This window comes from Thunnus thynnus, chromosome 13 (genome assembly GCF_963924715.1).
Source record: "Thunnus thynnus chromosome 13, fThuThy2.1, whole genome shotgun sequence".
NCBI classification, from domain to species: Eukaryota; Metazoa; Chordata; class Actinopteri; order Scombriformes; family Scombridae; genus Thunnus; species Thunnus thynnus.
The window spans coordinates 3,056,022-3,078,413 of record NC_089529.1 but is presented as its reverse complement, the minus strand read 5'-3'; the positions used below and the strand labels follow the sequence as shown (position 1 = coordinate 3,078,413).

At 40.7% G+C, this 22,392-nt stretch overlaps 1 protein-coding gene across 2 annotated transcripts in view; it reads left to right on the top strand.

The window, feature by feature from the left end:
- Positions 1–16,408, top strand: part of robo3 (roundabout, axon guidance receptor, homolog 3 (Drosophila)) — an 87,645-nt gene extending 71,237 nt beyond the window's left edge. The window contains exons 12-27 of one of the 2 annotated variants that reach the window (XM_067607296.1): positions 868–1,034; positions 1,133–1,254; positions 1,403–1,619; positions 4,058–4,182; positions 4,804–4,987; positions 5,253–5,501; positions 6,035–6,074; positions 6,265–6,404; positions 6,696–6,977; positions 7,829–7,976; positions 8,498–8,716; positions 9,823–10,019; positions 10,211–10,318; positions 11,176–11,343; positions 12,053–12,195; positions 15,548–16,408. In XM_067607296.1, the coding sequence (XP_067463397.1) occupies positions 868–1,034; positions 1,133–1,254; positions 1,403–1,619; positions 4,058–4,182; positions 4,804–4,987; positions 5,253–5,501; positions 6,035–6,074; positions 6,265–6,404; positions 6,696–6,977; positions 7,829–7,976; positions 8,498–8,716; positions 9,823–10,019; positions 10,211–10,318; positions 11,176–11,343; positions 12,053–12,195; positions 15,548–15,559 (2,521 nt within the window). In that variant the 3' untranslated portion in view covers positions 15,560–16,408. Of the gene's footprint in view, positions 1–867; positions 1,035–1,132; positions 1,255–1,402; positions 1,620–4,057; positions 4,183–4,803; positions 4,988–5,252; positions 5,502–6,034; positions 6,075–6,264; positions 6,405–6,695; positions 6,978–7,828; positions 7,977–8,497; positions 8,717–9,819; positions 10,020–10,210; positions 10,319–11,175; positions 11,344–12,052; positions 12,196–15,547 lie in introns of both variants that reach the window. The other variant, XM_067607295.1, reaches the window with a different exon arrangement.
- Positions 16,409–22,392: the final 5,984 nt, after the last annotated feature.

The window sequence follows — 22,392 nt, the reverse complement described above, 5'->3', positions numbered from 1 at the left end:
TATTTAATATGAGGAGGCAGACTTTTCATTCTCCTGGTGAGACTGCTTTCATTTCCTCTTTTTTGGAGGGTCACATCCTGGTGTGTGAGTGCGTGAACTCCCTTTGAGCATCTCCTCTACAAAGTTACCTTGAATCTAGCATTGGCGCGGCAGGGGCGTCCTGCTTTCACAAGAGATGAGTATGCATTAGTCGTTTTCTTCTGTGGTCTAATTGTGCAGTTCAGCAGTGAAGCAGCGAAGGCACATGGTGCCCTTGGGGGGAAATCTAAAAGTGTCAAACAAAAGGTTGAGGAGGCCTTTGTGACTGTGCTGCTCTGCCAAGGTGACAATAAATTCAGAGGGAAAGGGAGAGATGGGAGTAAGAGAGAATGGGGTTGTGGGATAATGCATCTGGGGGAGTGCCACAAAGCTGATAATATGCTCTCATTTCCTGTTGGCAGCTGTGCGTTCTTACAAGCCTCATTACATTATTCATCAGGATAGCAAATTGTATCATTTGGAGGAGATCTTCTAGCGAGCACAAACTTCTCTGAACTGGTCGACTTTGCTCACATCTGCTGTGGGTCTTGGTCTGCTATGCTGTCTTTCCACTGTGACAGAAAGAAGAGAATATGTTGGATTCTTCAAGTCTCCAGTGAATTGTTACATCAAATACCATACTTTTATCTCAAGGAAACATTTTGATGTGCAGGAGGTTTCCATATGACAGGCAGCAGACGCAGAAAATCCACGTAAAGCAGTATGAAAGTTGAGATGGCAGACTTAAATGAATCATAAATGAATCTTAATTTTTTGTATTTTGAATGCGTGTTTGGTAAAAATTATATTGTTATCAGAAGCTGAACACCTTCTTCTATCCTTTTGCAGCCAATCGGCAGGCAGCACATGGCAAACTGTAGCCGACATGGTCAAGATGGAAACGCACACAATCACTGGCCTTCTCCCCAACACCGTCTACCTGTTCATCGTCCGAGCCGTCAATGCTTACGGCCTGAGCGACCCGAGCCCCATCTCTGAGCCTGTCAGAACGCAAGGTCAGTCCACACCCCTCTCGCACCAAAAGTAATCCATGTTTGCTAATGCACTGTCAGCAGCACTTCAAGCAGAAATGAATATGTGTGTTTTCCCCTAGATGTGAGTCCTACAGGTCAAGGAGTAGACCACAGGCAGGTGCAGAGGGAGCTGGGAGAGGTGGCCGTCCAGCTTCAGGAGCCTGCCACGCTAACAACAGCCTCCATCCGAGTGTCCTGGACTGTGAGTGGCTCAAACTTTTTGTTTTTTAGGGAAGGTTGAGTTGATACCTGACTTCACATTAACACAGTGCACACATGCAAAAATTTTAATCTTTCACTGTATCTAAATCTCTTTTCGTCTCCCCCCATGCCACCCTCAATTGGTTAAGGTTGATCGCCAGTCTCAGTATGTTCAGGGCTACCGCCTCTTCTACCGACCCAGCGGTGGAACCTGGCTCCTCCAAGACATCAACTCGCCCTCTGAGCGCAGCACCGTCCTCACCAGCCTGCTCAAAGGAACTGAGTATGAGATAAAGATCCGGCCCTATTTCAATGAATTCCAGGGCAAGGACAGCCGGACGTTACTGGTTCGAACCCCAGAAGAAGGTAATAAATCTGTGGAATTGGAAAAGATGTTTACCAGAACTATATTCCAAGTAAACTTGATTTAATAAACTAGACACTAGATTTTCTTTGACACTGTGGGGCCTTGAAAACTGCTATTCATTACCCTGTATGACACCGTATGAACTTCAGTTATGTTATCTGTAGGACCAAAAATAGCTAGGAGAGCATAAAGCATTAAAATAACAAGACTGGGAACAGTTTCCCCCCCACCTCAAGATGTAAATCTTCAGCCTGATCCGGTGCCTCCTTTGAGCAACAAAATTCCATTACCCGCCACTACAACTCTACAAAGAACACAGGATTCACAATTATCAAAGACGCATCAGAGACTTTTTGATAACGTTTGCCAGAACAACAGACTCATTTGTGAGCCGGCAGCTTGGAGCTGGGTGTGTGTGTGTTGGACTCACACTCACACAAACACATTCACGCAGACATTCCTCTAAGTGTGCTCATACCCTGGACACCAGGAGCACAATTCTCCCCCAAGGACCAAACTGAAAAAATCATCCCATGCCACCCAACTCAACCTTGACACAAAATCCTCAAAATAATAATCCATCCTATTATAATCTATTTAGTACATTTTTGTACAACTCGTTAGTTTATGTGTTTCAGTTATCGATTAGAAAACAATTAGTAACGGTTGAAGTTAACTAGGGCTGCAATTATTTTCATTAGCGATTAATCTGCTGATAACTTTCTTGATTAATTGATTAGTTGTTTGGTCCATAAAATGTCAGGAATGGTGAAGTTTACTGTCATAGAAGACAAAAGAAACCAGAAAATATTTGCATTTGAGAAGCTGGAATCAGAGAATTTGGACATTTTCTCCTTAAAAAAATGACTCAAAATGATTTATTTATTCATTTAATGTAGTATTTGACAACTAATCCATTAATTGTTGTAGCTCTGTTACTCCCACTGGTGTAATTGCTATCATCAGGATTCCAGGAGTCCATATCTGTATTCAACATGCAGTGATGCAATATTGTTAAGCTTTATAGGTCCGCTAATTGCCGTAAAAGTAAAAGTGTGAATCTGGAAGGCGTCTGACTGTGGAATGTGTTGTGAAAATAATTAATCACTGCCCCTCCCCGGGGGGGAGAGAGGAGGTCCATCTGTCAGATTCCTTCCTGGGTAATAAACTTCCAAAAAATCCCTTTAAAAGATTGTTACCTGAATACATCAGAGAGTTCGCTTGTTTACAAGTACAAGTCTCTCACTCTGTCTGCTCACTATTCTGACCCTGCTCTCCCAGCTGTCAACAAGTTTATTTGGCACTTAATGTCATCATCAGACTCTGCGCAGCATCACTGCATTGACAACTACTGGAAACTTAACTTCCATAAACTGCTAACCTGGTGCTACATTAAACTGTCCTGCTCCCTAAATATTAGCCTATTCTAAATTGGCTTTTCCAAAGATTAGACACATTCCAAATTACCCCACAATATAGCAGCTGCTTTCAGGTGACAGTCTTTATTTTACATATCAATCACTGAAACTATCTGGTCATCTCTTCACCATTCTCATCATTCATTTATTACTGCGTTGTTTGTGTCTTTGTTAGTTTGTTCTCTTCGTGGTTTAGTAGAATAGTTGTAGTTTTAGTTCATAGATAAAACTGCAGATAGAACTGAATAAAAGAACACAGTGAAGCCCATGATGTCGCTGCACATATGTCTGCCTCTGCCGTTCCTCTGAGAAGAGCTGTAGAGGAGGACAAAGCCCTTGCAGAGTGGGCATGAATACCTGGCGGGGGGTCTTTCTGCGGCATACAGTATGCCTGTGTGATAGCTCCACACAGCCAGTGGGCTGTGTGAAGCTGTGCGCCTTTCACCAACCAGTGTTTCATCAGAGGCTTTCCCAGGGAATGCTCTCTGTAATGCACATCATGTGTTGTGTGAGTCATTGTAGGTCCATAGGCTACTGCCTGAATTTGCTTAATGAAAAGCAAGTTTATGGTTAAACTGGGTTATGTGTAATACTTATTTGCTATTTCTCCTAAATGCACACATTAGTTTATTTCCCTACATGTCTCATTTTTGGGGTTTTTATTATGTATGGTCCTCTGCAGGTTTATATCAGTTGATCCAGAATCTAGATGAAAAACAAGGCAGCTGCTGTTTTTGCCTTCAGCACTTATAGACTTTGGATCAACCTGACTGAGTAGCTTAGGCTGACTAAAAGTAAACATTTTAACTTTTTAAATCACTCAATAAAACTTAATTTGCCCTCCTGCTACAGCTCACTTTGATGTCTCTTGACTTGTGTTTTATATGTTTTTTTTCCCTTGTTTTTTTCATTTTACATTGTTCTTTACAAGTTCTCACTTGCTGATCGATCATCATGCCATGTTTTCACTATCAGTATGTTCATAAAATGACATGAATGCTATGTTCCACCTCTCATAGTCCCCAGTGCCCCGCCCAGAGCTGTTACAGTGGCAACGGTGAAGCTAAGCAACAGCTCCAGCATCAGCGTCTCCTGGGAGCCGCCACCCAGCGACATGCAGAACGGCATCATCCAGGAGTACAGGGTAATTATGCCTCAGCTGAATCGAGTCACGCATTTGACACATGAGCAATGTTTTATCACCAAACACCTGCACAAATATCACAAATCTGCTGTAAAACACAGAACAGAGAAAACACTGTAACTCTCAGTGTACACAATGTTAAGACTAATGGGATTTCCTTAATTAAATCTATGCTAGTCACAAAGAAAGAGATGTAGATTCAAAGAAGCAGGGGGTTATTGGAGGACTGTGGAGTGTGCAGAAGAGGCTGCAATTCAATTTCAGAAAGATGACCCTAATATTTAGTTCATTCAGTGTACATGCAGAGATAAAACCTTGTCAAAGGAAGAGAAAAGCCCTGAGGCGGTGTTTTTAAAACTTCAAACGTAGAGTAGAGCACACTGGTTATTGGTCAACTTCAATGATCTACTGTACATTTAACATAGGGAATATCTGACTCTTTGATGTCGTTATGAACAGATCAAACATTGCAGCCTATAGTTAAGTATTTCATCAGTGAACCAAAATGCAAATACAGTCTCAGCTGAGGAGTATTTGTCCGAGTATATAAAAGTGTCACAAGAACAGAAACAGGAAGCAGCTGCAAGACAACTTCAGTGCCTACTCTGTGTATCCAAACAGGTGTGGTGTGTGGGCAGCGGCGGCGACAACCAAACGCGCTACTACATCAACAAGACAGTGGACGGTAACACGTTGTCCACGGTGTTGAAAGGCCTGATGCCCGGCGTCCTCTACCAGGTGGAAGTGGCGGCGGTGACCAGCGCTGGCATTGGCACTCGCAGTCAGCCGGTGTCCGTCCTCTTCAGTGAGTTCATGATGAGAAACACAGCTTTAGAGAGATGATATTTATTTCTTTTTTATTACTATATGTAATATAAGAGTACTGTTATGTACTGTATTGGTTGAAAACATGAAAGCCATACAATATGAATGAAAACAGGCAAATAATACAACAGATCAACAAAGAAAATAGCATAAAATGATCAGTACTGTAGTATCCACTTCACCATCCTTCTCATCTTATTTTGTCCTCCTCCTCTTCCTCCCCCCTTCCTGTTTCCTTCCCCTAGAGCTGCCAGCTGAACAGCCCTCCGTGTCAGGCGGCGGAGGCGGCGGTGGCACCAGTGACAGCGGCGAGGAGAGCAGCGTGAGCCTGGCTGAGCAGATTACCGATGTGGTCAAGCAGCCGGCGTTCATCGCAGGCATCGGCGGAGCCTGCTGGGTCATCCTCATGGGCTTCAGCGTCTGGATCTACTGCAGGCGCAAAAAGAGGAAGGAGCTGAGCCACTACACCGCCTCCTTCGCTTACACGCCAGCAGGTGAGGAAGAATAATTATGTTGTTGAATGATATATTGCCACTGACCTGAGGCTGTGTGTGTCTGCTGTCTGTTATCGCAGACATGTTATTATGCATTTATGCTGGAAGTCATGGAAATTAAAAGGTGGAATTCAGATTATAGCCATTCTATACGTAGGTTCAATATGAGATTTTGTTAAATAGTTTTATGTTTATTTTTGTGACTACATACTATACATAAGGTCCTATTCTACTGTAGTTTACAGAGAGTGTGTTTACTGCAGCAGCGCTTGCTTTCAAAGATCCATCACTTGACTATCAGTGTCAGTGTAAGAAAAAGATAGATGCATGATTTAGTTGTGTTTTCTCTGCTATTGCAATAGCTCTATTGTAACACATTCATACTGTGCATACATAAACTTTGCCCAAAACATTTTCAATGAAAATCGCAGCAGCTGATCCTGGGTAATAAAAGCACAGTCAAGATTGAACAAAAAAGATAAAATTAAAGCTAAGAAGGCCACGAAAATGTAACATGCACTTGTCTTCTGCAGTTGGCTTCCCTCATGGAGAGGCATCAGGACTCAATGGAAGGTAATTATGTCCTTCATTTAAGTTCTATTATATACTCTATATTCTGGTTTCGCTTTTTTATTAATTCTCTGATAATTGTAAATGTTTCTCATTGTCTACACACGCAGCTTCTTCTTTGCTAACTGTTTGTCCATCTGGATAGTCATTGGTTGTGTTGTATCTCAAAAGTAAAGCCAGAATGTCTCTGTAGGCCCGGCGTGCTGGGAGGCAACATGGGCAACTACCCGTGGCTGGCAGACTCTTGGCCCACCACCAACCTGGTCCACAGCGGTAAAGAGGCCGTCAACTGCTGCACCACTAATCATGACACAGCTGAGAGATACTACAACGGTAGGATGCTGCTTTAACAGAATAGTTTGGTAGAGTGAAGTACATGAATGTCTGTTTTTGTATCCTTGTGCTTATATAACAGCTGCTGTGACAGATTTTCTTATTAAGTCATTTATGTGTTGAGAGATTAAAAATGTAAAAGGGTCCTTGATGCTGAAAATAATGCTAACATATTTCAGCCCAGTGATAAGTAGAGGCGCTCAATATGACAAAACAGAGCTAATATATTCTGAACAAAACACAAAAAAATGTTTCTAAATATAACCTCCCACTGCCTCCATCCTTGTGTAGAAGCTGGCATCTCCAACTACCTGAACCAGACAGAGAAATACAGCATGGGTGGCTCCACCGAGGGTCCCATCTACAGCACCATCGATGCAACCAGCGAGGACCTGCACAGCTTCACCTACGCCCAACACACCTCCACCACCCCCTACGCCTCCACCTCCATCATGCCTTTCAGCAACCAGACGCAGGGGCCGGCCCACAGCGGCGAGCAGCCGGATGATGGACACTGGATCCCTCAGCCAGGGCCTTCTGGATCTCAGTACGCCCAGCCGGACCGCTGCAATGGTGAGGAGGGCCAACAGGGTCATGACCTTTTACTGTCTTTGTTCAGTAAAGACAGATCTTTTGTTGCAGCTTACCAACAGAACCTGCTCAGCGTGTGTTTAAATTAGCATGTTTTTAAAGCGCTGTAACCTCAGATCTGCTGACAAATCACTGCTTCATTCCACGCTCCCAGTTGAAATCCAGGGGTGATCAAACGTTTTCCATTTTTGCCCCAATACTGTGAATATATTTTACAAATGTTATTATGAATACGTAATTGCTCAATTCTGTTGTAATTAAAATAGGTTTCCTATTGTGTTTTTGCATTTATCTGGGTCACATTTGTGTTCTTTATTTCTACATCTGCATTTTCAAATGTATCTGTAATTATTTATTTTGCCAACAATGACCTAGTTCCAGCTTCTCAGTTGTGAGGATTTCCTGCCTTTCTTTGTCTTATGTGATAGTAAACTGAATATTTTTTGGATAAAACAGGTGATTTGAAGAGATTTAGGAAACTGAATCATTCGTTTATCACCATTTCCTAACATCTTATAGGCCAAATGATGAATCAAGAAAATAATCTGCAGACTAATTGATAGTATGAAAAATAATTATTAGTTGTTGCCCTCATTTTTATTTGTCTTTCACTGCAGTATTTTATCTAACCCTTCTGTAGAAGCGATTTGGTTATCTAATTTTGCAGCCCCATTTTACGTTACTCTCATACATTCTCATAAGTGAACAGATGATGTTTCAGCCACAGGCTTGCTGGAATATGTGTTAAATTATGCTCATGATGAATCAGCTGAGTGTGACAAAGTGTCCTCTTCAGGTGAATCATTGCGGTTCTCTCTCCATCTGTTTGCTAGGTAAGCCAAAGCAGAAGGCGATGGGTAAGGCTGTCAAGACTCCGTCTCTGACCTGGATGGAGGCTTTGCCCCCACCTCCCCCCATAGGAGAGCTGGAACAGTGTGACCAGGACGAGCAGCCCCCAGAGCTGGAGGACATGGACATAGGGTGAGTCAGACTCCCGTGCCTTCTCTTTCCCTATAAATTAGTATTACGCAGCTACACCATCATTTAGACTTACCATCACCTCTAACAGGCACATCAAGTATCGAACCCACCGTGGCTCTTATGCCTCTGGCTTTAACAACTCAATTACCTCGGCCTTGGTCAATTGCTTTAGTGATTTAGCTGTTTTCTTCAACCTTATAACACAATTAGCTGTGTTCCTTCTTACCAGTCGCTCTCTGCTACCTCAGAGAAACACTATCATTCAGTGTAACACTTGTAGCAGCAATCCCACCCAAGCAGAAGCTTAGCCTCCTGCAGTTTTGCCAACGGCAAGGCCCTCCAACTTGAGTCGAGTCTGAAAGAACAGCATTAATCTTTAAAGTAGTCTATAGCTAGCTGGATATGAAGGCACCGTTTAGAAAACAGGCTGCCCTCAACAGTATCTTTCAAGAACACATAAGATCCAGCTACATCTCTCTTGCTACAGCGTCATCTAACTGTGTCCCTCTTTGTCTTTGTAGCTCGGATGAGGAGTGGTGCCCTCCCCTCCCAGAGAGGACCTACCTGATGGAGGGCTGTGAGGACGGACCCTCCCCCCCACAGAGGAACAACGCCTCCTCTCCGGCCACCTCCTACAGTCACCAGTCGACTGCCACACTCACCCCATCGCCACACGAGGAGACCCGAGCCCCCCATGACCTGCCCCGCCTCAACCAGCTAGACGGCCAGCAGCTGTCACGGTATGTGAATTGACTGGGGCCTGTATGCATGTGTTTGTTTGCAGAAGGTTTTCATCGTAATTATTCATATTGTAACTCATGATCCTGATCTCTTGTCATGAACACCCACATTACATCTGCTGCTCACATTCGCTGAGTGCGAGCCTTCATTCTGCTTCACGGAGAGAAGGCCTTTTTCATTTTCAGTCTTCATGTTTTCCCCAGAGATTTTACCATCCACTGCTTACTGCTGAGTGAAGCTGTTGTTATTAACTTTAGATCAGCGTGTCAACTTGGAGAACAGTAATCAGTCTTCACACTTCACAGCTTGTCCTTGTTCTTTTTTTAGCATTATTGTATGAAATGTTCTGTTATTGTGAGGCTTTATCTTTGAATTAAAAGCAGGACTTTGAGTCTTTTGAAAGAAGTAATAACTGTCTTTTTATTACAAATTAAAAGATGAATTCACCGACTTGCTCAACACACAGTTTTCTTCTGCTCCAGCCTCACTTGGTCTGGTGTTGGACCAGTAGCTTATGGTGGATAATGTTAGCAACCTTTAGCTGACTTTATGAATTACATCCATCACAGATCAACATCTCAGTGGTTTTCTCACAAAAGTAAAATAAGAAGTAAACACATGATAGCTCACTGGCAACAAAAAAAGTTATTGTTGTCGCCAGTGTGCTATGCTAAACTCAGGTCAATGTTAATGTAAAAAAGCCAAATTTAATGAAAAGTTGACATACACAGTGATTCACACACATCTTTTTCATATGCAGGAAAAAATAAATTGTCAAAATTGTATTTTTTGTTTTTGTACAGAGACAATGCACATTGGACAACATCACTGTGAAAACAGTGTTAGCCAAATGGCTAATTTTCAACTGTTGTCTCATGCCCAGATGTTAAATTATCCATTAAAATAACAATGAAGAGAGGCAGACATGCAAAATCATAACAGGAGAAGGCAGGAAAAACACAGGGCTAACTGACCAGAGGATAAAAATAATACACACAATCTAGACTATCCCAGGACATAAACCTCACACTGAACCAAAGATTTAGCTTCCGATTCTATTGATGTGTTCTCTCCAGTTACATGTTGCCCTTACTTCCCATAGCAGAAGGTTACCCTGTGGTCCAGTGCCAGTTCCCCAGGCGCCGAGCCCGTCGCTCACCCAGTCCAACCCCAGCCTCTCTGGCCAACAGCATCACGGCTCATCAGAGGTTGGCACACTGCAGTGCCAAAGTCCTGCCCATCGCTGCCTCCACAGCCAGGGGCCAGCTCCGAATGAAGATAACGTCTGCGCAACTACACCCGGTAATGTGACTGGCAGCGCTGTGTGCTCACGCATACAAACCTGCATGTAACACACAGAGAAAATCGTGTAATCTTAACATGCACACACGCATCCGCTCTAGAGCTGTGTTGATTTATTGTTACTGCCAGTCTGTGCAGTACGGAGAAAAACACACTCTCTGATGGTGTTGTTGTTCCCTCTCCTCATACAGTGCATAGTCGTCCGTCCCCAGCAGATGCATGCACTCCTCCCAACCAAAAATCACGAGTGAAAAAAAAGGTTTCTAAGAGTTCAGCATACAGAAGAGATATACAAGGAGGTGAGTGGCTCAAATTCTACGTTTCTGTTTTACATGATTGACATTTCTGTACAAATTCAGTGCTACTGAACATACAGGGAAGAGTTCACTGGCATTATTGACTGTTACAATGACATTCATGCATCAGATATTCTCAGTAGCTGAATATGCAGCTCTACAGATATTTGCTCTCTTACTATTCAGTGCTCTTTGCTAGTGAACAAATAAATAGCATCTGTATGTCCACAAATATATTCCTCAAAACCTCCACATCTACAACCTCCACATCTACAACCTCCACATCTACAACCTCCATATCTACAACCTCCACATCTACAACCTCCATATCTACAACCTCCATATCTAGTGCTGCTGTTGCTGTACATGGGTTTGAAATGTAATCTTAGCTTACAGACTCTGTTTTTCTACACGCACCATATGTTTCCCAGATAACCATCTCACAAACAGATTGGAAACGATAACAATCTAAAGTTGCACTGCATCGTCGGATCCAGTAACCTTGAAACCAATTAAACAGCACATGGCTGCATGTGAATCACACAATCAGAACCCTTAACTCTTAACAAACAGGAATGCTAAAAACAAGAGAATACATGGTTATTTAAATTTATCCCTGTTTTCTAAAGGAAAACAACACTGTAACTAGTCTCTGGGGTTCTCTCAATTATGCGCGGGGAAAAAAACAAAAACAAAATGCTCTCATTCTTCTTTAAAGCAATACAAACCTATTATGTAACAGAGACCTGACTCTGAAATTAGCCTAAATGCACCCACTGAAAAGAGGAGCAAGAATGATCTTTCTTATAGCCTATATTCTAAACTCATGCATGATTATTCCTCCACCTCTTTCTGTTTAGACCTGCCCCCACCCCCGGAGCCACCCCCAGAGGAGGACAGGTTGCAGGGCTCCCAGAGGTGCATGGAAGCCAGCATTGTGACAAACAGCCCTCTGTCCTCCCTGGAGAGGAGCGAAATCAGCAGCAATAGCCACCAACGCAAAGGCTCGGGACAAAGAAGCACTGAGAGTGAGACAAAGTTTTCTGCACTGGGTTGTGTTTCAGTCATAATTTAAATTTCAGATTAGCAAAAATCAAATTTGACTTTCCTCATTTTCGCTCCTTGCAGAAATGAGGAATGAAAAGACAACACTTACTTTATATTTCACTGAAACAGAGTCAAACATGGTTATGTATACTTTCGTAAGGCACAGTCAGCTGTAGTACTGTCCACATTTACAGTATGCTGTATCATGCTCTACTACTGCACTGCAGTATTTTCTCCTCGGGTGTTGCTCAGTAGACTAAAATGGGACTTGAGACACAAAACCAGATTATTCCTCATGAATGAATTAATATCAGTGCTACATGCAGCTGCAACATGACAATCACACTTTATAAGTAGGTGGCCATAAATGGAAACACAAGATAAATTATTCTTTTGTTGTCCAGAAAAACCTAGAAATCCCACAACATGATGCCTCCCTGCAGCACAGATTCACACATTTTAAAGAGAAAATTCTGTATTTTGGCTATCCCTAGCTCCAGGATTAATTATGATCAAATAGAACATATTCATGGGGATTTTTAGGATAGAAAATTCTTGCCTGAAGCAGCTTTAAATTGCCATTTCTCCAGTTGATATATGTGTCTAAATTAACCATCCTCCCACTAAGTCACTGTGCTGCAGTCTTTCACTGTTAACCCCATCTTCTCTCATCCATCCGTGCATAACCAGGTGAGGAGATGATGGCGTACGGCAACAAGGCCGGTTACCTTTCTAGGAGTCAGATGTCCAGTAACTGCTCGACCACAGGAAGCTCCTCATCCAGAGGCTCCACGGGCTCCCGGGGGCTCAACTCGACCAGGAAACACAATGAGGTAGAATACAGGACCCGCTAGCTGATTGATGCAAATGATCTTCTAATTTAAGTGCAGTTTTATGCAAGAAAAATGTTCTCTTTTCACCTCAAATGGTTTTAATAATTGATGTGTTCAGATATTTATGAGCAGGGGAACAAAGACTGTTCCTTCTATGGAGAAGTTCATGTGGTTTAGTTTTATCTACATATCATTACTTACACTCCATAAAACACACATAATTTTATACGTGCGGGCACATGAAAAGAGCTTTTACATTCCCCTGTTGCCCACACACAAACGCACACACACATCAACATGCTCTCAGGCTCATACATACAGATCTACCATTACTGTCTACTCAGGATTGGCTTTTACAGTAAGAAACAGTGTTAAGTGTGCACGCCCTCTGCTCTTTCTGGAGTGCACTTCTGAGCACACACTTCACTGTGTGAGCGCTCCTTTAAATGCACCCCCTGCAGGCTCCCTCACGACAAGCCGGTGTCTTTCATGGCAGAACAAGCTGCGCCAGCTGAATGGAAAGCTCTGCAGGGTTTCGTGCTTGCGAGGCAACACTCGCAAACACTGTTTGACATGTCCCTCAACATTACTGTAGTTATTAGCCAAGTTAATTACACAGTTACACAGTTAGTAGCCAAGAGCAAGCATAGAAAGTTGTTTACAGTCAATTAAAACAAATCTATAATCAATGTCCTGTATAAATCAAGTGCAGGGAAAAACTAAAGAATTCAGAAATGTGTTCAATCAGAGGGTTTCTGATGGAGAACGTTACTCAGAGATAAAATTCAAAGGGTGAATGGAAACTTAAGAGAAATGTGTAAATACATCATTATTTTACTCTATTTCTAAGGATAATCAGGCCTTTATTAAATGTAAAAAAGAAAAAGGAAACTGGCTATTGAAATAAGTAATACCTATTGCCATTTTAAAGTTTCATTTCCATCAAAGTTTTTCCATTTTTCATTTCATGTTTTTCAAATTTCTCTCCATTTTCAGACTGCTATTCCATACTGTTATTCATTTTTATACATTTCCTTTTCCTTTTTAATGTTTGTTCATGGTCTGATGATCTCTGATAGCAGAACAAAATAATAATGCACGATCCTCTCCTCTTATTTAATTTTCATTCAGATCATTTTCTTCGGTAAAAGTAGCAAAACTGCAAGTTAAAGGCTGAATTGAAAGTGTTAGTTAAGTACATAAGAATCCTTGGAAAAATGTAGTTGAAGTGTCAACAGTTATGCAGAAAGAAGCCCCCATTTGATTGTTACATCAATATATATGATATAATTATTACTAATTACCTTAATGTGTCAGAGGCATTTTTCTGTTGTAGATCTAGAGATGGAGCTCATTTTTAAACTATTTTACATACTGTTGGGTGATTTCATCTATAACAGATCAGCCTATTCTTTTAAGTTCATCATGTGTTTGTATATAGAATGTGAATTTGTAAAGTAGCTGGTGACTATAGCTGTTAGATAAATGTAGTTGAGCAAAAGTACAACATTGCCTCTGAACTGTAGTGGAGTAGAAGAAATAAAGCAGAAATTTGAAGTACGTGAGTAAATGTACTGACTTACTTTCCACCACTGCTTTTAGTTTATTTGTTGGAGAAATGATCTCCAAAGTAAGCCAGCCATCATAAGCATGGCTTTATGAGAAATGGCCAGTGTAGCAGCTTTGATTCTTTCTTTTAGTGCTGTAGCTGTTAACTTTAATGCTGAAACCTGAGGCGTCACCATAAAGCTGCCTGTGTGTGCAGACAGAGAAAAGATGGCCCTGTCACGGGTCAGTCCACGCCGACCTGAACGCACATCTGACATGGGAATGTAGCAAAGCAACTTGTAAAAGTGACACACTCGCACAATTGCTCTTTTCACTTGCTCTAAACACATACACACACAGCTCCCTTGTATCTCGTGCTTCTCAGGTCACCCCCCCCCTGTGGAGCAGTAAGGAACACCTCACCCCCCCTCAACTGACCCTAACTGACCTTTACTGGCCTTTTCACACCTTGCTGGGAACATGAAAGTGTGACCTCCTTCGCAATAAAGTTTGGGTTTGTTTCCACAGGAAGCCTGGATTAAGTTACCCCCTCTTCCTGTTGTGTTACTGACCGCTATCATTTGCCCTTCGACCCAGGCGGTCAGTCTGGGATGGGTTGAGGGGGTGTTGTTGCTGTCCTCAGGCCTGTTACATATGCTCCGAGGCTCTGAGCTCACACACACATAGTCCAGAGTCTGGACATCAAATATGTGATTACTGGCACTGGACAAGCATGAATTTAAGATTTAGGTTGCACACAAGAGGATAATGTTCAATATATCGCTCATGCAAAGCTGACAAAACACATGCTTCATGGCCAACCAGATCAGGGGAAAATATTTTTGAGAGACCGAAGTGGTTGAAGAAAACAGACTGCCCTTAATGGCCTTATTACATAATTCATCATCCTCATTCTTGCAAGAATATAAACTCGCAACAGACTTCAATAAAACCAAAACACTTATTGTACTTTCTTTCATTTTGCTCTCAACAGCAGATCTCTGTTCAGTTTTGAAGAGGACATGAAGATTCATTCAGACTTTATTATAACAGTGCTCAAAGTAATGATGACCTGTTCTGTCTCTAAGAAGAAATAGATTGAAGTCCTTACTCTTGAGTACATATTAATCTTGAAAAAATGCAGCCAATCTTAATAAAATGAGCCTTGACAAAATTGACCATTGTGATACCAAACTATGGCAGGAATAGTCTTCTATTGTCTGCTCCCAGCTTATTAGTTTTATTAGGTTTTTCTTGTAATCATTCCTCCTGCTCATACTGACCATTAGAAGATCCCTTCATAATGTACTTATAATGTAAGTAAGTGACAGGGTTAAAATCTACAGTCCTCCTTCTGTGCAAAAATGTATTTAAAAGTTTATCTGAAGCGAATATGAAGCTTCAGCGTCCAAATAAGTCAAATCAAGTAGATATCTTTCAACGTTACAGTCTGTTTAGTGCCAAATTCCCTCTTTTTGTTACTATACTTCCACCACAGCTCAACAGGGAAACACTGTCTGAGGAAACACAAAGAGGGAATTTGATGCTAAAAAGACTGTAAATGTGTCAGATATCCACTTCAGAAGATCAGGTGTAAATATGTAAGATGAAAAAGTGATTGAATAATGCTCCCTGTCCTTCAGTGACTACTGTATATGCACTTTATCAAGGCATTCAGAGTCCAGATCTGCATGTGGAGCAGGGTGGTGCAAAAACTTTAGTAAATGACTGCCTTGATTTATCAAAATCAAGCATTGTGTTCCATTTGAATTTTTATTAACGTTAAAATATTTCTCTTTTTCAGGAAATGAGATAAGGCCATCAGTGAGTCTGTCAGTGTACCTTCGATGCCTCCATCATCCATCTTTCCACTGTGGACACAAAGAGCTGAGCAAGAGGAAGAGTTTTCTGTTCAGGATACCAGACTCCGTGTCATTGCTGTGAAACACAGAACAGACTCTACATCATGCTTTTTGGTATTACTATGATTATTTATGAGCTAACGAGTTCACCCCTCCCCCCCTTGATTTGTAAATACCTGTGTCTGTACTGTTCTTTTGTGGGCTCTGGATACAGGGAAAGAGACGTATATTGTATTTATGAAGATGAAAAAAAAAAAATCTCAAATGTTAAAAAAAAAAAGTCTGTTATTATAAAAAAAAAAGCTCATGTCTTCTTGAATGTGCCAACTTTTTTTGTCAAAATGTACAGTATACGTTTTGGAAAAGCATTAACTACTGTTGCACTCTCTTGTTGTGATGGCCAAACAACAGAAAATATGAAGCACAAAGTGTGTTTGTCGGTTGAGAGGGGCGGTCGGAAAAGCCAAAACGAGCGGGTTCTCGCTCCCGGAAGGATGCCTCGGCCTGACCGGGATCCCTGCACCCATGTAGTCCGCTAAGAATGTCATACTTTTCTATGTTTCCTTTGGTTTCCCTGCAGCAAAATGTTCCCGTGTGCCAGCAGACAGACAGGCTTTATAAAAGTTTGATTGTAACTCCTCTCTTGTCCCCTTCCCCTTGTTCGTCTGAGGGACTGTTTGCTGCAGTTGTGAGATAAATTTGCATATACTCCTTCCAAAACAAACAAAAAAAATGTCTGTGGGCTGACTTTTTTGTACTCTTGTTGTTTTGTAAATGTACAATAAAATACATTTGCTGATCTATGCCTCTACTCTTTCCTTTGGAGCAGCTTTCAGGACATGTAGTACCATGTATTCCAAACAACATTTAATTTGGCTTGTTCTGGCATGTACACCATTACAGCCTGACAACAAACAGATCCAGAGTCACTGTGAGTGATCTGGTATTTTATTAAAGCTTCTTATTGTACGACACACCAAAGTGAACATCATTTCTCTACACCTAATACTACAATTACACAGATACGTGCTAAGGTAGAGAAAATGCTAAATTAACAGAAATAGAAATTAATGCAAAAATTGAAGACACTCATATGAAGCCTCATATCTTTGTCAAAACTGAAGAACAGAATGAAGACTGTGGATTTTGTCCTTCACTTTAGGAAGAGATCGCTTCTTGGCTAGCATGGACAGAAGGTGATGAGAATTACAGCAACAAGAAATGTTTCATTGTACATGTGGACATGTGAGTGTTTTAGGACAGACCTGAAAACATGCAAACCTATATAGAACACCAAATGTCACTTTACCAAGCACATACTGTATAATACATACACATTCATATATGGGCACATGTGGATCCCACATGTGAAGTATAACATTAAATATTTCACACACACACAAAAAAAACCCACGATGCATTTACATTCCACATTCCAAGAGGTTTCATTGGTTCTACTGGCTGGTGAGTAAATCTGGGCGTTTAGGTCATTCACACATTCATGTCACGTGCGAGTCACTGAGTTCTCCAAAGTCAAAAAGGTCACATTGAGGAAAAATGAGGGCCATCAGTCATTTGAATTAAGGTGTGATATTTAAAGACATGGCTTATGGGGGTGTCAGTATAGCATTGTAGCCTGTAATATTTTAGCCACTAAACAGAATTTTTGATCGGTTGATCCACTACTATGGTTCAGACTTAAATATAACAACTATTGGATGGAGCCGTGAACTTTTTGTTTTAGGTGTTCATGGTCTCCACAGGACAAACTCTAATGACTCCCACCATGAGTTTGAAATGAATTGTTTGGTTTGGTTTGTGGACAACTATTGCATGGATTGTCATACATCAGACATTCATGTGCCCCTCATGGTTGTTTTGGTGATCTCCTAACTTTTCATCTAGCGCCATAGGCGGACACTGGACAAATTGTATTTGTCCAGTACAAATACAATTATGACCAAATACCTGATGACATTTCCATCAGCCTCAGCTGTACTTTGTGTTTAGCACTACCCTGTAATTAGAAAATGTTAGCATGCTAACATGCTAAACATTATGTCTACAAAACATCAACATGTCAGTATGCTGACTTGACTATAGCCTCACATACTGCTAACATAGCTGTTCTAGTCTTGTTAGTTTTCTGTCCATCCTCTCATATTCCCCAACTAATCTGAGGGCATTTGCCCAAATCTAGCAGTAGATTCAGGTGTGAGAATCTTTTTGACATGCAGTAAGTCATGAAAGAAATCCATAAGATGGATAAGATGAAAGCTGAAACTGTGTACACTTCTTCTAGATGTCAAACTAAATGTTACAAACTTCTAAAACCCCCTGAAGCAGACCTAATACTGTCAGCATCTAAACTTCTTGAAACCTTCAACTCCCATTCCACACATTCCAGTCAGACCTAAGTTAAATAAAAAAAAACTGTGCCTTATTGCTGAAGTTCTGTTTGCTTCTTATTCTTGTAATGCCTCATTCTTCCTCCAACTTCACAGTGCATTGCACCTGGGTGAGTGCTGTACGCACCGAGGAGCATGAAATTGCCAAGCTCTCTAGTCTGAGAGCGCAACACACACTCCCTCCTGCTGCCCACCTGAGACAAGGCATGCATTACCCTCCGGTGCTCTACAGATGCTCGCCGTGTCTTGGCATACAGAAACTCACCAACTCACAGGCTCAGACACACACCCAGCTACACACATACATGAGTAGCCCTGGGTGTGTTTCTTCTTTGAGAGCTCTGTGATCAAGTGAAAGGAGCATGATAAGATGCTGCACACAGCTTTGTTGCAGCACGGTGACGGTGGAGGTGTCAACAGTAAAAACATTAAAAACCTTCAGAGAATGTGTTAAGGTTTGATTGACGCACCTTTTCAAGGTCTGATATTACGGTTCGTAATGTAAGCTGCATAAATTGACACTTGATAACCTATACACAGATAGGGTACATTAATGTTTCAGTATGTTACAGTAATGATACCATCTCATCTCAATAATTTAGATGAGATGCTAATTGAGTTTGGGGTTTTTTTTCTTTTTGTTTTCTGTTTTTTTCTTTTTTTTTTTTTACATTTGTCAAAGGTTGTTGGGATGGGTTTCTGTAATGGGTTCATTTCATGATGTTCTCTTCTATACTGAAGATAAATTGGATTCAGTTCAATGAGGTATAGAGAGTGCTACAGCTTTCCTTTTGAATTAATGTCACTGACTGTGAGGCCAAGAGTCAAATCTCCCCCAACACGTCACGTGAAATCAGATTATATCAGCTGACCGTGATGGGATAACGGTTCGGACACGATTTCAAATAACAACATAAAAGAACCACAACACACAGTGAAGTACATTTGGTCCAATAAACTGGCTTTTAAACTGGATTTCTATCTCTATCTGCTAAAGACAAACATGCTATCCCACATTGTCTGGCTCTGTTGAGGTGCGAATGTGCCTGACTCTTGGACAATGTGAGCTGTGATAGGTTCCAGGACACATTGGTATAGAATATGGATGCATTCATGAATGTTAATAGACCAGTTGCTCACATGTAGCTCTGTATAGTATTTATAAGCCTTTAATGGAAGCATTTAGACCATGAGACACTAAAACCCCAAAATGACAGAATATAACTAATATGTTTTTATTTATCCCCTTTAGTATTCAGCTTAATTCACAGACAACCAACAACCTTGTAAAAGAGATTTAGGATCTATTAGTATACACTGTGGATAGCAGGCAAGGAGCCATTCATTAAACAAGCCCAAAGGCAAAGCTTACAGAAAGAACAATGGACCGTATTCTTCATTCAGGCAATTAGGGTGTAATGTTTTAAGATTATATTTCTATTTTCAATAGAAATGCATTTCTATTTTTCCAACACCAATGCACTTTAAATCTTCCATTTTATGTCCATAATCTTGCCACTGGCGAGGTGATGTTCTTTTTTCTGATGCAACTTCCATGTTCGTTGAGTCTTGTTTTCAAACTGTGCGAGGTTTTGAGACTTTTTACTTTTTACATGGGCAAAACTAAAGATAGTCAACATAGTAAGGATGATGCACCAGTTTTTCTGAGTGTGGTTGAGACTCTACATGATAAGTAGTGGTTAATGTTCCCCATGCACTGGCAAACTAATTTATCACTTTAATCCTACTGAACGTATTAGATATGACCATACACAGAGAAGGTTAAGCATACTGTACTGCATGTGTAAAACAAAGATATGAAATCTTTGCTAATGGAACAGTGGGTGTAGCAAGGTCTGATCCTTTGACCCTGATGAATTAAAACAAAGGAAATTACAGTTGAGTTGCAGAATGTCACAATAATGTAGCTATAAAAGGTCAGCTAATGTTGCAGTAAATGAAAGCATGGATAAGCAGTATTCAGTGGTGGAAGCTAAGCACATTCTCTCAAGTACTGTACTTACACTTTTGAGGTACTTCAGATGTGTGAGTTGTTGAAAGTTCCATAGTGACCTTCCTCTTCCTCTTCCTCTCTAAACATCTCACATGGTTCCGTTAGCAAAGCTGTTTGTGGCCTAAAGAGGTCAAATTATCCAATATTTCACACACACAAAGGAAAAAACAAGACAAGAGAAAACTTTTTAAAAAAACTTCTTTCCTTCCCCATTAATAATCTTACGACACCCCCACTGAGAACCACTGGACTAAACTACCTTACTAATTATTTTTACTGCACTAATTAATTAAAGTAGTTAAAACTACTGAAGTTCCATCTTGATCAAAAACTCTATTTTATGCAATGATGCATCAGTAACAATCTAATAAAGCCATATATAATAATATATTTTTCTGCAGAAACAGTACTTTTAATTAATACTTCTGTACTTTAACTTAAGTGGGATTTTGAATGCAGGACTTTTGTTTTTATTTTTCTAGTTTTTTAAACACTTTTTTTCCCGTTGCTGTCTTGAAAAGGAAGTCACATGTCCTCACAGAGATTATAATGGATATTATGTTAGCAGTTTGTGAGCTTTCATGACTTCTACCACCAAAGGGCCTGTGGATTTAAAAAAACAAACAACCACAGAGAATAACAGATAAGACGATGAGAAGATTTGCGTTACTGACCTTCTACAGTGTGACCCAACACACCCTACCCTTTCCATGCCCCCCTCCCCAACTTCCCTCTATCCCTTCTTTCCTCTATCCCTGAGCTATAAATCACTAACTCATTCATTAGTCCAGTGTCAGGGCCATAACGCCCACAGGCGGCTGAAGGAAGAGGGCCGCCGGCCTGAAAAGGAAGGATGAAAGGGAGGGGATGGTGTCATTTAAAGCCCTGTTCCCTCATTCCAAAATGCAACACACCAATTTCCATGTTAATTTGCCTTGTGACAGGGGAGATGGATGTTTGTGACTTTTTGGTTGATGCATACATAGAGAAGCTAAAATGAAGCCATTATGTAGGCAGCGAGGTCGGTGGATATAGAATGTAAATGATTAAGTGGCTTGTAGGAAACAAAACATTCAACATTTCAGTGATGTTATAAAAGAATCAATGTTTCACCCTTTCTTTTTTGTGTTAACATAGATTTTTAAAGATCTAATATTGTCCATCAGACATACATACTGTATATATACAGTATATTATATTCATTGGGCACATATATGAGAGAATATGTGCTCTTAAGATGAAGAGACCAATGCTAAACTTAACAGTGATACCAAAATCATTATAATGTCATCAAACATTTCATGCTAACACTTTAGTAAGTTGACTGGTAGAAAGGCACGAGCATGCTCCATAATATAAAGAGAATATAGTAATGAGACATTTTGTTTTTATCATATAATCATTATCTCAGTTTCTATCAATACAGATGACTTAACCATTTATTTTTGAACTATTTCAGGTGAGCAGCCACATACATTACGCACCCTCTCATTTCCAAATACAGTACACTATAGGTCTCTTATTATTCAATATAACATTGCTGTCCAGTGGAAACCATCTCCAAATTTGGTGATTTTAAATGTTTCAGACAAACTGAAGCAAGCCAAGTGTTTCTTCTAGAGTTGAGAAAATTCTCCTACTTCTCAAGGTAAAAAAAATCAAAAACGGGATAAAAAAACATAAAATTATCTGAAAAATGCATTGTCACAAAGCAGAGACTGGTCTGTTTTTTTTAGATCATGAAAAGCTGACATTTTGGAAATAAATATTTTTTACAGGACAGTGACAACAGGCTAAAACAAAATGCAAAGGGACATATGGGTAAATCTGGTGTCCTTATACTTGCCCAGCAGTCCAGTCTCCCAAAATGTGTAAATATGCAAGACACTGGCGTGTGTTAGTGTGTGTGTGTGTGTGTGTGTGCTGTAGCAGTCAACTGGCCTTGTGTGACTGTCAGGGCAATATTGAAACAGATCACCCATATGTGTGCCATTGATTTCTAGTTAATTGAATGATTACCACTCTAGCATGCAACACCACGGTTAACCACTGCTGTCAGTCAATGTGAGCTTGTCACCGCCACCTGAGCTGCATGATAGTAGGAACACTGTTGCACACAGTTCTTACTTTAAATGCAAAGCCCAGTTCCTCTAATCACACAGACTAAAGCGGTGCTGTTTGTATCAGGCGCTAATGTAGCTTTTACTATTTTAAACCAGTTACCAAATCAATACGCTTTGAACGTCTTGTGCACACCTTTTGCACTGGTTTTAAAAATGAATTTGTCTAACTGCCTCGCCAATATTGTTATATTCTATTTGTGTTCTTCTATTCTATTTGCCTTGATTCCCTGTAGAATCCTATT